Genomic DNA, 16,187 nt, shown 5'->3' with positions numbered 1-16,187 from the left:
AGACATTTTTAGTTATATTAAATTTATGAGGCATATTCATTGATCATTCACCATAACATGTGTTAGCTATCTTAACTCCTAAGCACAAATTCCAAGGTGTAATATACATGTTAAAAACAGTTCAAAATAAATATTAAAGTAAAATAACAACCATGCATTTATTAATTAAGATAATTGTGAATAAAAAAAAATTAATGGTCCATTTATATGTTGTTGGCTTGAACATGTGAACATGTAAACAGGTAAATATTAAATATAAAACTCACTTTAGTCTAGTAATAATAGGAAATTTATGCATGCGGTTGCACTCCCAAAGTGACTTTCAGGCTTAGTTTATCATGTTCCAGGTAAAAAATAATCAATTTCCACTAACACTGCACTATATTTCTGCCCTATATTTTGTATCTTTTGCTACATGTGCAGCCTAAAAAAGCACACACACACACACACACACACACAAACACACACACACATCACACTCGTCCTCTCGTCTTGTCAAACATTTGAGGAAGTGAATTCAAAGTTGCTGAGCATAGCACTCTTTTTGTTGATCTTGTTCTTGTTAAAAATTGAAGTTTCAGATAGAGTGTACTGAGGCACAGTAGTATTTGACTTATTTCTTTTTTTCCTCTGTGACTGATTGTTTTGTTGAACAAGACACATGGCCAATTGTTTCGGTTGGCATGTCATAATGAGGTTACTGTGGATGCAAAGTAAATCATTTTGAAATGGTAGAATAAAATTATAGCGTGCGTAAATTGCTGGAAATCTGTGAACTTTGTCATCCTCTTGTGTATTTCAGGGCAGGATGGTGAGTTGTTTGTTCTGCCAAGCCCTGAAGGAGTTAAATAATGAACATGATCAATGCCCAAATTGTTTGACCTGAGCATTTGCAACAGACACTTACAGAGCCTTTTCATTAACGGCAGCATGCTGTTAGCAATGTTTGAAGCGTGCAGTGCAGGCTATGGAAATACTGCTGTCTAGTAGCTGTGCAGCCAGATTTGGCTAAAGAGCCTGCTAGGAATAAAAAACTTTGCTACAGTGGCAGGAACAGAAGACTGAGGAGAAAGTGTTGGAGCTGGCAGTAGGCATAGGCCAAATGTAAGAGCTGATAATAGATATGGCTGGACAAGAGCCTAATCCATTTTATAGTATATCCCCCCATGCGAGTAGCTGGGCTATTCCACAATGTTCCGATTTTTCCGATTGATGAGACCTAATGTGAGGTTAGGAATGCAATGAACCTGCAACTTGATAAAAGAGTACACACACATTGGCTGCAGTGACAGATGTAGAAACCCTAGAAGGCCTTTTATTGGTATAGGATACACATGTGAGATCACTTACTGACTTTGCTATTAGTACTCAGCAAGGAAATGAGAAAGCCTCATTAGTTAGTGCCATTTCTCCTTTCAGTCACAGAACCACAGTTACATACATAATCTTCTGATATATCAATTGTATGTTGGAGTACAGTATGCTGAACTCACATTTACAGTAGTAAATTAGAGTACAGTAGAGTACAGTACAGCTCTCACGATTTGGTCATAAGTTCTTTTCATTTTTTAACCCATTTTCTCCATGACCTATGGCCTAGATATGCCACTATAACAAACTGTTGTGTAGACTGCAGGGAACAAATGTGATTTTAGACCTTTGGACAGTTGCACAGATTAACTTGGATGACACTGTGCACCTGCTTGTAAACCACACAGAGATGTGAATGGTAACATTAACTGTTTGCTTCCTGGAGTAAAAGTGTTACGTAATCACGGGCAACGTAGGTGTTTGGATCCCAGAGCACATGCCATTTGTGTTTAACTTATTATAACCCATAGACAGTAGGAGTAGTGTATACTGATAGAATATTAATAAGTGAAAAATAACTGGAGTGGATTTAAAAAAAAAATCATTTTCTTCAGATTTCACTAAAAATTTAAAATATTAAAATCACTGCTTCTGAGAAGTGTATTAACAGTTACTATAGCTGACTACTACTATTAATTATAATAATAATAATAATAGTACTAGGTGGCATGGGGAGTGGGTATTGTTGCTGCCCCACAGCTCCAGGGTCTGGTTTGATCCTGAGCACTGAGTCTGAGTGGAATTGCATGTTCTCCCCATGTCTGCATGGGTTTCTTCAGTTTATTGCCCCCTCCCAAAAACATGTCAGTAGCTGGTTATGCTAAATGTCCCTAGGTGCTGAAGTGTGTGCATGGTGCCCTGTGATAGACTGGTATCCCATCCAGGGTGTATCTACATCCAGTGTTCCCAGGATAGGCTATGGATGCGCCGTGAGCCAGCCAGTTAATGACAAAAGATGAACAAATAGATTCCTCATGAGATTGGGTTAAATGTAAAGTCATCTTTGGGCCCATATGGAAAGTTTTTTACCCAAAAAAAATGAATGTAATATAGTAGCAATACAGTATAATACTGTCTTGCGATCAAGCCTAAAGTACTAGCTTACAGAACTTACAGCACACTACACACATCAATAGCAACTAAGCTAAACCACGAGTATTTGTACTCAGTACTACTGGTAGTAATACTTCATCAGTGTTCACCGGACAAAATAGGGTAATTTCCTGGTGTTTTTTACTAATTCACATGAAGTATTACTGTACCAAAATATCACAGTACACTGGCGCTTGATTCTGCCGGCGGAATGGAAATCGATTTATCTGACATTTTCAATCAGTATAAACAAAAGAATTGTTTTATCACTGCAAGTCTGTTATAAGATTAGTCAGGACACTGTTGGGTTTCTGTATGTAGAGTATCGTGACTCTGTTTAGCTGCTGGTGAGCAGGGCGATAGGAGAGGGGAGCGGTGAGAGCCTCCTGCTGGGCAAACAATTCACACCTCTCCACAATAGCATTGGTACAGAGATAAAACGGACAGCACAACTAAAGCGTTTTGATAGTAAAACACCGTATACAACTGCCACAATAAAATTATAACATTTAAACCTAGTAGGCTAGGTAAAAAAAGAAATACTTATGGAAAACTGCAAATTCTTAAACCATGAAAGTCTACTTTCATATGAGCCATTAACCACTACTGAAGAGTGTGACATCACAAATTAAATTTAATGCTGAACACAGGTGGAATTTCCATTTTTTCGGTCTCTGGTAAAAAGAGTTAAACACTGCACACCAATGACTACTCAATTAAATGAAAGGATAGACACGTACCAAAATAGATAATGGTTTAAAAATGTTTCGTTTTGGTAAATAAACTATGATACAGCTGTTGTTTCTACCCATCAGCTCTATTTTATTGTTGCTTTCTTGGAATATGATTTTTTTGATGGCAAAAATATTTTGTTTGTGATGTCCCAAATACTTAACCACGTTACATCCGGAATTCCAGCTGTAAACAAGTCCCAAGGCAACACGTCTGTTCAGTTTTTGAGTGCTCCACAACAGCGAGACAGAGAAAGCTCATATTCCATGTGTGGATAGATCATTAATTACTTTGAAAGATGACATGCATCTTTTGTTGATATTGTTGCTATTTTCTTTATATTTTTGCATAATCGTCAGACAGTAGACACCGGCGTCTACACCACTAGAGGGCCTGAACAAACAGCCTACCAGAGCAGCCATTAACAACTGGCCCTGTGGCCCATAATGTGACCAATTCTTTATAAAACCAAACGTAATAACAACACAAACAAAATTAAATTATTAAGTGAAAAATTATTAATATGCTGTGAGTTTTACATTTTTTCCCCCATGTAATTTTTGCTATGAAAACAGTTGTTTAGGCTTTGCAGCTAGGCCCTAGAAAATACTAGGCTCATATGTGCATGTACATTCACCGTCCACATTAATAGGAACACCTGTACACCTGCTAAATGATGCAATTATCCAGTCAGCCAATCATGTGGCAGCAGCACAATGCATAAAATCATGCAGATACAGGTCAAGAGCTTCAGGTAATGTTCACATCAAACATAAGAATGGGGGAAAGGTGTCATCTCTGTGGCTTTAACTGTGGCATAGTTGTTGGTACCAGAAGGGCTGGTTTGAGTATTTCATAAACTGCTGATCTCCTGGAATTTTCACACACAACAGTCTCTGGAGTTCACACAGAATGGTGAGAAAAACAAAAAACGCTGAGTGAGTGACAGTGGGTGGAAACACCTTGTTGATAAGAGAGGTCAGAGGAAAATGGCTATATTGGGTCAAGCAAGGAAGTGTATAGTAACTCATATAATCACTCTTTACAACCATGGTGAGCAGAAAAGCATCTCAGCATGCACAAAACATCAAACCTTGTGGTGAATGAGCTACAACAGCAGAAGACCACATCGGGTTTCACTTCTGTCAGCCAAGAACAGGAATCTGAGGATATCATGGGCACAGACTCACCCTGACTGGACAGTTGAAGATTAAAACAAAAAAATCACCTGGTCTTTTTCCAGTCTTTTTATGCATTGTGCTGCTGCCACATGATTGGCTGAATAAATAACTGCATAAATGAGCAGGTGTACAGGTGTTCCTATTAAAATGGATGGTGAGTGTATATACCCTACAGCCATACCCCTCACTGACATACTTGTACTAATATGTCATAGGTGTTATAGGAACATTATAAGATAAGCATGTCCTGGATTTGTTTTGATAGCACCTTGATCTTCGTGATGATGTTTGTTTAGGTAAGTTTTCTAGCAAACTCTGCTGCACCTGGTGTATGTATATTGAGAACACGTGAAAATCTATGCAATCACAACTTTTATGTACTTCATTAAATTTGTAAATAATGTTGCCAACTATTGGAAAACCATAATATCATAATTTAAATATTATGGGCTAAACCATACTTTAAATATTATGGGCTATTTTCTATAGATTAATTGCATAAAATGTGGACAAATTCAATGGTGGGAGTGAATACTTGTGCAACTCTATCTGCTGCTTTCACTTAATATGTTACAAGCTGATCTTCATTTTTGTTAAAGGTTAATATTAGTATGTAATTATTTTGTCTTTTGACAATGTTATTTCATTCTGTTTTTAAGGTTTCCCACATTGGCCTATAGCATGCTACTGCTGTCCTCTTTCCCTCTCACTCTGTTATCCATATCTCACTCCCTCTCTCTTTAAATCCTGCCGCTCTTTGCTCTTTGAGTCAGGCTGGCTGTGATTGGCTGATATGAATGGGGGCATGCTCATATTGCATAATAAGCAGCCTCAGGATGAACAGAGAGAAAGAGAGGGCTGAACATTGTATGCCAAACAGGACAAGGCCTGACTTTCTTGTTCACTGTCTGCTGGAACAGCAACACTTCCTCTGACTGTGTGTGAGTGTATATGTGTGCTCTGTGCAAATAGAAGCTTCATCAGTGTATCACACATCTCCTCAAGACCAAAGCGTCACTTTCTGCCTCATTCATCCATTTGTGACCTGAAGACTGCTCACTGCAGGTAAATTCAGGTAAGTGTTCAGTCTCAGACTCGTCTCTGGATCTGTTCAGACTGGTAGAGTATTAAATTTAGGTGATTATGTGTTACCTGTGAATTTTTACACCCTCCATGCTGCAGGGAATCAGGGTTTATTAACTTTTTTTTTGATGTGTGAGTGTGTTTGCACTGGACATGCAGCTGTGAATCAGCTGGACTGCATATTTCCATGTGTAAATTTGCATGTGAACTTCATAACTGTTTGTTTGTGTATTAATTCGCTCACATGACATAGCATGCCTGTGTGTGTGTGTTTGTGTGTGTGTGCGCGTGTGTGTGCATGTAAGTTTCTGGTTTTGTGTTCACGTGCATGTATATTTGAATGTCCATGTACATGTGACAGAGAAAGACACATGTACTATTCCTGCTTTTGTTACTGAAGAATGTGTGTGTGTGTGTGTGTGTGTGTGTGTGTGTGTGTGCGTAAGCATGCATGTAGATTGCTACAGGACCTTTGATGTTGCTGTGTTTGTTTGGCATACAGGCTTAAGGTTTAAGCAATATGAACTCAGTAGTTAGGTTTGGTCACTCTGATATACATATCAGTTAGTAGTAAGTATAAACAATAATGTGCAGTGCATGTATGATCTGGAATGCGAATCTTTGTTAATGTGTCATGGCTTTTATAGCATGTTCCCACATGTCACGTGCAGTTTAAGTCATACTGGAGTGATTATAGAGTATGTTTACATGTAAAGTTACAACACTTTACAGTCACTTTACAACAATTTATGATTAGCCTGCTCAGAGAAAACACACCTACATAAATAAATATGCACTTAAATGTAATAAACCACTGGCATAGCTTGGCAGAAGGATTGTCTAACAGTTACATCATTAGTACATCCAGGCACTGATAAAAATATATAAAAAAAACCTGTGTACAGAGTTCATGTTGATTTTGATTAATATTTACATCAGATACAAGTCTCCAAACACACAAATAAAGTTTAAAGTTCTTAAACGTTATAATCCTCAGATCAAGTAAGATCGATCAGCTTGTATAAATCAGATAACCACAAATATAATGCATTGCACCTTTTGATTTATTTAGTTACATTAAAATGTATGGCTTATAAAAAGATATGGCTCAATCTTCTGACATTATCTAAAATTCATTTATTAAATTAGATTTTAATTTTTTTTTTTTTACTTTTTTGAATCCAAGAAGTAAGTAAAAATACACAGAGTGGTATATAAGTAGTAGAGGCTGAGGCTGAATCCTTCTAGCCCAGGCTGTAGATTCATGCAGTCTATAAGTCAAGTTACGTTTTGGTGTAATAATAAATAAATAATAATAAATAAATAATTTAAGCCTGCATGGCTGATACATCCATAGCATGTCAGCAGCAGTGATTGAGAAGGCACATGTGATCTACAATAGCAGGTGTATTTACCATGAACGAACGGTAGACTTACACCAGACGTAAATAGACTAAGCAATATTGCCCAAAGAACAAATTACATGAAGGGATGCCAGAACCATAGGTTTTGTGTAGTTTGAATGAAAGAGCTGGCTAATGGAAGAGACACAGCATGACTGACATGAATGTGTTCCTATGTGTATGCTTTTTGTGCCATAACTTTGCTTCTGATAGGTAAGTGTTTTCCTAATAAATATCATGAACAGCCACTGATGATGTTTGATTTTTTTTGTTCAAAATGCAATTTTTACTGTAGAAATACAAACCTCAAATTAGTCCATTAACAGGGTCAGCCCCAGCCCTTTGGGGGCTATGATACAGTTACAAGTATGATATAGTCATATACACGATAGACACTATTCTAAAATAACTGGCTGTTTCTAATATTAGCACTAACATTTGTGTTAACAATAACATTGCCCTACCTTGTTATTTTAATGAAAACATGGAGTCTGCACATGGAGTCTGGTTCACTGTCAGACCACAGCTCATACAACAAATTAAAGCCATGCAACAAATGTTTGCCATTAATAATGTTTCGGCATTGCCAGAAAGTCAGTAGTTGTTTTGACCTGACAAGCACGATGCTGTGAGTATGTACAAAGTCGCTGCCCTGGTTTTTGCTGCACTGCCTTATTATAGCCAACTGCAGAACTGTTTCCAACTTCCAAACATGGAAAACCTCTTAACTGAAAAAACACTCGCATAGACAAAGACACAAAAACAGCAAAGTGTAAACCATTTGTTTGAATCCTTTTAATCATCTGGTATAGGTAATTTTGTCAGGCACTTCTACTTTGAAGTAACCATCACTTCAGAACACATTTTTGGCTTATTTGGCTTATTAGTTGTTCACATATTCGTCTTTCTTACTTGAAAGCTATGTATAGCCGAGAAGGAAAGAAGAAAAAAAAAAAAAAACAGAGCTCGTGGCTATTTGACAGCTGTCTATGTTGACTTACAAGGCTAATGCTAAAATGTTAGCACTCTATTTTAACTCACACAAACTGCTTGGCTGACTTCCTATGTGCTCTAATGGAGCTGTGTTTGCCCCACTGATGACACACAGCCACAAAGTGCAGGTAAAAAGACAAACAGGGAAGCAATAGCAAGTCAAATGGAAAGAGGAAAGATTGTGAGAAAAAAGGCTTGTGTTTAAAGACTGTGAGTGAATATTAGCTCAGATGATGAGATAGAGACTAATGCGGATGATACTGATAATCGGAATGATAACTCATTTCCCACTGTAAACTTCTTGTCAGTAAAATATGTCAGTAATGTTTTTCCATTAGTAGATTAGGCTATACATGTAGATGAAGGCCAAGCATCTTGAAATATTTCTCCTGTTTTAAATAACAGACTTGTTAAAATGCTAGAACTTTACTATATGTCCAAATAAGACACCAATTCCAGTTCAGGAAACCTTGTAATTTTCAGAACTGTACTGTATATGGTGGAAAATGTCAGAATTTTACCATCTGAATGGGTTTTCACAGCCTGCCACATATATGTGAAAGGAAAGACTTCCAGTGCTGTTTCAGTGAGAATTGTCTTCATAAAATTCATTTTAGCTCAGGGCTGAATTAATTCCTGTCTGAAGGACCAATCATCTGATTAGTGTAATTTAACATCACATATTGGGTTTCATTAGTAAGAAGAAGATTTTTTTCCCCACAATCACACTTTAATCAAGATGTTAAAGGTTCTGTTTAAAAGCCCCAGGTCTAGTAAATCACTAACCCCGGTCCTGCTCTCATTTATTCATGACCTTTTACACCAAAGTGGAATGTGTGATGATAACTGACTTTAATTTACCTAAGAGAATGCAGGGATGAGTGCCTACTTGCAAAAGGTCTCACTGACTAACAAAGAAAGAAAAGAGTTGTAAATTCTAAGTTTGAAGAGATGATGTCCTTGGGTTTGTTATCTGAGGACAAGGTACAGGGTGCTTGGGCTAATATGTCTCTTCTTTTTTCTGGGAAATTGTGTAGGTGAGATAGGGCCAGAATTAGACAAGTAAGGAGGAATAGCCGTCTGTATTTTTGGGAGATAATGAGATAGTGTTTTCAACTGCTCACATTTTACAAGCCCACAAGACAAAAACAATTCAGGTGCACTTTTGAGCTCAGAATAACCTCACTCTCCCACTTAATTATCTGACTGAAACTCATTCTGCTGTAACACATTCTTTAAAGCAATAGACTCGATTACTTCAAAGAATTAGCCTAGATTATGCTTCATATCTATTACCTAATTCTTTAGTGTAGTAATTGTGCTGGAATTCATGTGTTACATGGATTAGGAGTGATCGACACTGTATTATCCTATACTAATCACTGATATGGTAGCTTTGTTTGCTGATCTCTCATTGATCACTGCACTCAGACTGCCTGAGATAAGCTGGTCTGATTAAAGATACCTCATAGCGTCAGGTTAAAATGCACGTGCACATACATCATACGTCATTCTCAGACTTAAGTATACAGACAGTGACGTAAACTGAGGCAAACTGTGTGTGAGACAGATCAGTCATGTTTGTGTAACATTTAGCTGGTATCTAATCTGCACGTAACTTCAGCGTTTTTAGATTTTTGCAGAAGAACTGCTTATAATTCAGGTGGTGAACTCAAATCCATTCTGACAATGAGTTACAAGGTCATAGAGTACAACATCAATGACAGGTCCAACTAAGTAAAACATACTTTTAAAACTGAACATGGAACTGGCAGAGCTTTGCAATTACAGGATTATAGGATTGTCTAGGCAGGAATGGAAATATTTAAATACAAACTATTTTAATGTCCAGTGGACACATGGACATTAAACCTGAATTCTAGTCTGTATCAGCCATGTTCCTGATCCTAGCAAGTGGGAAGAATAACAGGGTTGCAGTTTCCCTTGTTAGTTTGCAAGAGCTAAAATTAACATTACATTTCATACCATATCACAAGTGCATAGTGTGAATTTAATGCAACTAGGAATATTAGGTACATTATAAACATACTCGAGGAATACCAGATAAAACTCAGAGAAATACTAATCAGGAGATCCCAAGCCATGCTTGCCACTGTTGCTGTCTGCCAGTCTTTGAGCAGGAACATAGATATTCTCACTTGCCACTATAATAGGAACACCTGTAGTCTTGCTCAGTGCAATGCATACAATCAAATCAGAATAGGGGAAAAAAATGTGATCCTCCTGGTTCAGCGTGTTGTGAATTTTTTAGATACTTTTCTGCTCACCATGGTTGTAAAGAGTGTTTATTTGAGTTTATTTGCCTTCCTGTCAGCTTGAACCAGTTTAGCCGTTCTCCTTTGATCTCTCTCATCAACAAGGTGTTTCCACCCACAAGTCTGTTGCTCACTGGATGTATTTTTTTTTTTTTTTTGCACCATTCTGTTTAAACTCTAGAGAGTGTTTTAAGTGTGAAAACCCCAGGAAATCAGCAGTTTCTGAAATATTCAAAGTATACCATGATCAAAGTCCCTGAGATCACATTTTTGCCCACTGTGATGTATGCGAGTGTTAACTGAAGCATTTGACCTGTATCTGCATGATTTTTTGCATTGATCTGCTGGTACATGATTGAATGGCTGATTGAATAATTGTGTGAATGAGCAAGAGTACAGGTGTTCCTATTAAAGTGTCTTCCTGTTGCTGGCTAGATGTGTGAACTGTATGGGATGTATAATTTTTATGCTGTTTACTTGGTAATATGAGAAAAAATAACATGCTATGTGTTTATTAAATAACATGCTATGTGTATTAGCTAGCTAATCTAACATTCATCATTCACTTGAATTGAGAGTTAGTGTAAGCCAGTGTGGATTGTTCAGCTATAACTTCCCTCATATGGAGACTAATATTAAAAACATCATGCAGTTGAAATGAGCTAGCTATTATAAACCAGTTCATCCTGAGAGCAGAAGCATTTGACCTCAATTTTTTTAGGTAATGTTATGATGTTGTTAATGTCTTGTTCTCACCAGAGGACTTGTTGATGGCTTTTACACTTTTTGATTCCTAAAATTGATCTATTAATACTGTATGACTTGTGGTGCATGGGCAGGGCTTTAGATTGGTCAGTAGGTTCATATATTCCCCTTGATTCCACTATGCAAAAACACTTTAATTTAAGCATATAGCTACATCGCATTAGCGCAGTTTCTGGAAAATTACAGGATATGTGAAGAATAATAATACGGGAAAATTGTTCTGTGAAGCCTGGCTTTTAGATTGCTACATAAAGGTTAATACGCAGGGGAAAAAAAGACACATTGAAGTTGTTGAGTAGCTTGCCCTTTCTTATCATTAAGCACAGCAATTATAGCTGCACTGAAGGCAGGAACAGGGCTGGGTCTTCTCTGCTGAAAACCTAATAAGGTATCCTCTGTGACTGTGCTGAGACATGGCTTTAGCTTCATTTGCCTCATTATGTGTGAAGTGGTAAGGAAGGCAGCATGCTCAGGCAGGTCTTAAAGTTTTTGCTTGTACAAGTGTATGCATGTCTGACTTTGTGACTGTTGCACTAAAGCACAGTATAATTCTTCAATGTCATACAGAAAACTGTCAAATACATGGCATGGGCATGTTATCAGAAAATAATAAATGAACCTACAGACCCTCTCCTTATGAATGTACAAAGTAAGGGTGTTGTGTACAGTATGTGTGTGTGAGGAACAGCCTCTGTGAGGGTTTATTTAGTAATACTTTTAATACTTTGACATGTTTAATGATTTCTTTTCATTAAGGTTTAAATCATTTTTAGGTGATTTGTGCAAAATGTACAGGAGATGTTACAAAATTATATAGCGACTGTCAAATTTATTTAAAATTTGTCATTTTTTTAAATTACATAAAGATCTTATCATTCAAATTCATTTGAATAATAATGAGGCTATAATTTAAATACTGCTACAGACTGGGCAAAAAATTGGCAGTACTCCTACACTTTTTCCAAAACAAACAAACAAAAAAAATTATTGAACTTAATTCAGTTTTATTTGTATAACACTTCTAACAAGAGACATTGTCATAGAGCAGATTTACAGGAATACTGATGTAGATATATCCCTAACGAGCAATCCAGTGATGACAGCACAAGGAAAACCTGAAAAATAAACCTTTAGAGGACCCAAGGCAAAAAATAAAACTGATCTTTGTCTGGATAATGTTTTACTTTAAATACACCCCATGTACTATATATGAATTGCACCAGATGACATACTGGCTGGAAGTGTTTGTGTGTTACTTGTGTAAGATTGATGTTTTATCAGCGTTTTATATTTTCTTCATATGAAGCTCCTTTATACAAGGATACAGTGCTTTTCATGGACATTCCTTGGCTACCAATGTTGTTCAGCTGGTTATGGTGTGTTAGTGTGTAAAGGGCAAAGATGGAAGGCTTGTGCACACAAACCACAGAGATTCACTTCTATGTGTTTACACACAGAGTTCGTTACCTGAATATAAGATTCAATAATGCTGTATTATATTGTATGTCTTAAACTAAAAGTTATTAGTGTTAATGACATTCATCATTCGATGTGATACATGATGCTTTATTATCGATATACATATTTAATCTATGTGTGTGGACAACTTGGGTATCATTTTTATCTTGAGAGAAAGGCAGTAACTTTAATATTTTTGTATGGAAGTACTGTGTAGATCCATAAGATGGCAGCAATCACACACCAACTGAAGCAAAAGTCCACTTTCTGGGGCAATAATGACTGTAATGGTGGATAGTCTAAACAATGTGGAGGAAATAGGAGAATATGGCATCACATAACTGTTGTCATAAAACTTTGTGGGTCATTAGTTCAGTCTTGAGCATTTATGTAAGTAATATTGTCCAGTAATTTTGTTCAATATTGCCCTTGTCCCATGTACCTCTATGGACCATGACCTATCTCTCACATCATTTAGTTTTATATTTCATTCTGGTTTATTGAAGGATGCTTTTGAAATGGACAATCTGTTCTTATCTACCTCTCTCTCTCTCTCTTTCAGGATGGTCTTGTATTTGGGAGTGGTGAGGCATGGCTTGGGCATGCTCTCTATCCGGAGAGCGTACTTGCTCTCACGCTGTGCCCACACCTCACCTCAGAGCCTTGACTACCGGCCAATTAAAAAGGTCCTGGTAGCCAACAGAGGTGAGGCCATTGGTCACATCCTTCAGAGTGTGCTGAACTAATATTATGTCTTATTCCTATTTAGGAGTTATTCTGATGTAACAGTAGGTGATACAAACTTAATTCCTGTTTTTTTTGTCTTAATGTCTGAGTGTTCCCTATTGTGTCCAGGTGAGATAGCAATCCGTGTATTCCGGGCATGTACGGAGCTGGGGATCCGGACAGTGGCTGTGTACTCCGAGCAGGATACAGGCCAGATGCACAGACAGAAAGCAGATGAGGCCTACCTGATTGGCAAAGGGCTGCCCCCTGTTGCTGCTTACCTCCACATACCTGACATCATCAAAGTGGCCAAGGTCAGGCAGCTCTTTCTGGCTGCAGTCCATTCTGAAGTGATCGTGACTGTGTGCTTCTGTGACTGTGACTGGGAACTCTGAAGGGTCTCCCTCTGAAAAAGTCGAAAGTTTACAGCCCTTTGAAATTCAACTAGATGTCATTTTTCAAAGACAAAACTGGTGTTTTGTTGTGCTTATGTAAATCACACTGCCACCATTATATTTCACCAATTATCATTCATTTAGCCTTTTTTTTTTTTTTAAATATAAAGTAGGCTTATTTATAAATGCAGACAAAGTAAATGAACAAGCTACCAGTTATTACTTCAAATATGGAACCACTATATTGCTAACTTGCCACAGCACTGCTTATAGCTATTTCTTGTAAGTGATATTAGAGTTTGCTTCTTCAAGTATATTTCACATTTGGTTGCTGCAGCTGAATCTTGGGAGCGAAGTGCCCATCAGTGGGTCCTTTCAGCAATGACCTTTAAAAAGGACTATTTGAAGTAAATGCTTTTTATCCCTCCTATTTGGTAAGACCATACAAACAGCTGCCTAGGGCGTTCCTTTCTCCAAAAACCCTGCATACGCTTCATCACTTCAGAATGGACAACATTTGTCTGTTGCTACTAATATAGTGTATGAGAATGCCTCCGGATGATTCCCTGTCTGTATGTCTTTCTGACTTGCCCTGACAGTCTGTCTTATTGCTTTGTCTATCTCTGTATTTTTGTTTCCTATCACTAACACTTTCTCTGTCACGAAGACAGAACAGATCTGAAATCTACAGCACATTTTCTGAACACAGTGCTCCAATTTTCCCAAACTATAATTACGAAACTAAAAATGCACTGATCTATAAAAGCAGCAGGGGATGTGGGAAGCACCTCCTGCTATGCGTTCTTTGCTCTGGCAGGACTTTAATGTAATGTCCCCACATGCCTTCTCTGAACAAGGTTTTACTTCTCATATGGATTTCTGTCGTATACTTTCCACTTCCTTACAGAGAAATGCTCCTCTGTGGTGTTAATTAAAGATAAATGCGACAGAAGAAACATTTTGTCAGGGAACAGCAGTGTGGCTGAAACTGACATTATCTGAAATAACAATATAGCTTCGCTCTGCTCTTGATGAAATATATATCATTGATTAAAGCAAACTGTGGTCTGCGGACCCATACTGGCTGATGGCAGCACACAGAGCAATTCCTCCTATGTACATTGTACCACAGTGACCTGGTGGTCAATAATATTCTCCATTATTTGCTAAGGTTTAGTCCTGCCTCATCAGTGAAGATGCAATCTTCTGGGTTGTCCCTGAAATATCAAGCTCACATTTTGTACGCAAAAACCCAGATGTGATTATCTTTATTAGACATGCAGTAAATGAATACTGTCAGTCTACAGCCATGCATTTGCCTTTTATTATTTGGAATGTTCAATTCCATGTTCGCTTTTTCAAAACTCTTCACACAGCACTCCATATGGACCAAACTATAAATGAGTTTTTCATTGTCTTTATACAAAATACATTCACTAAACACATTTTTTCTCATTCAGTCTCCAATACTGGCAAAACTATGCATTTTGACAGCTCAATCTGCAGTATGTTAAACACTATGAGCCCTAAATAGCTAAGCAACAAATACTACTGCATATTGAACTACAATCAAAACCCCAAAAATGATAGTGTCTACCAAGCCTAAGGGATAAAGATAACAGTGGGTGCTCAGGACCGAAAAAGAAATATCATCCAATAGATTACTGAAAAACGAATACATTTCCGCCCTCCTTATTCACCTCATAGAAAAGGTGGAAAGATTATGTGCATCCACATGATCTTATAAATATTGTGAGTGATCGATCAAGCAGACAAGGGAAATTTTCCCCATCTATAGCATGAGATGAGAAGATGTGGGGTTGAGGAGAACATGTATAAAACATAAATCAAGTATACTATGTGTACTGCATATTGTATTGTATAAACAGAGTTATTTATATGTAATACTTATAAATATATATTGATGTATTACGTTGTGTTATGTGGTTCGTTCCATATAGTAAGTATATACTGTAGCTTCCTGTTTGTACCTGAGAAAACTTTCCATAAATAAAGTACAGCGCTCTGAATGACAAACTCTTGACTGAAAAAAGGGAGATTTCTGGAGTGACATGTTAACAGTGTCTCCTCCCCTATCATCAAAACACCATTTGAGGGAATATCTTTAGGGAGAATGATGTGCATAACTACAGTACAGTTCCAGAGAATCTATGCCAAGGTGCATTGAAGCTGTTGTGGCAGCTTATGGTGGCCCAACATCTTACTAACACACTTTATGCTGGTAGCTAACATTGGCCTATTATACTGTGTAGTAGGTAATAGATGTACACAAGGTCACTGGCAAATTAGCTAGCATTACCATTAGCATTAGCATTAACTATTATAGTTTGTAAACCAGTAGCTGAGTTCACTATCAGGTTTTAGCCCTGCTACCATATGACTGAGGGAGACCAAACTAAAGAGACAGAACTGATAACTAAATTGGGTACAAATAGTACATATTTTTTTATGTTCAGTCAGCTGAATTCACATTATTAATGCAGGAAAGACAGCAGCGTACCACATTCCAATGTCACAGTAGATAGCAGTAAATTGCCTGGTTTGGAGTTTTAGAGATATATAGTTAGAAATACTATGGTAAAGTGGCTCAAACATGGCTGTGCTCTTTGCCCAGTGTCACCCGCTGTCATGCCATATGCCATATTTATATTTATATTTGTATATGAGTGCCTTTCATCCACTTTGTCTTCC

At 37.4% G+C, this 16,187-nt stretch overlaps 1 protein-coding gene across 2 annotated transcripts in view; it reads left to right on the top strand.

Annotated features, from left to right (window-relative positions):
- The first annotated feature begins 5,223 nt into the window (after window positions 1-5,223).
- pcxb (pyruvate carboxylase b) overlaps window positions 5,224-16,187 on the top strand; it is a 202,602-nt gene continuing 191,638 nt past the window's right edge. The window contains exons 1-3 of one of the 2 annotated variants that reach the window (XM_053233022.1): window positions 5,224-5,441; window positions 12,917-13,059; window positions 13,210-13,394. In XM_053233022.1, coding sequence (XP_053088997.1) covers window positions 12,918-13,059; window positions 13,210-13,394 — 327 coding nt within the window. In that variant the 5' untranslated portion in view covers window positions 5,224-5,441; window position 12,917. Of the gene's footprint in view, window positions 5,452-12,916; window positions 13,060-13,209; window positions 13,395-16,187 lie in introns of both variants that reach the window. The other variant, XM_026936435.3, reaches the window with a different exon arrangement.

The sequence above is a fragment of the Pangasianodon hypophthalmus genome, chromosome 4, assembly GCF_027358585.1.
Source record: "Pangasianodon hypophthalmus isolate fPanHyp1 chromosome 4, fPanHyp1.pri, whole genome shotgun sequence".
Lineage (NCBI taxonomy): Eukaryota > Metazoa > Chordata > Actinopteri > Siluriformes > Pangasiidae > Pangasianodon > Pangasianodon hypophthalmus.
Note: the sequence above shows the minus strand (reverse complement) of the source record. Positions and strands in the feature narration are given on the sequence as shown.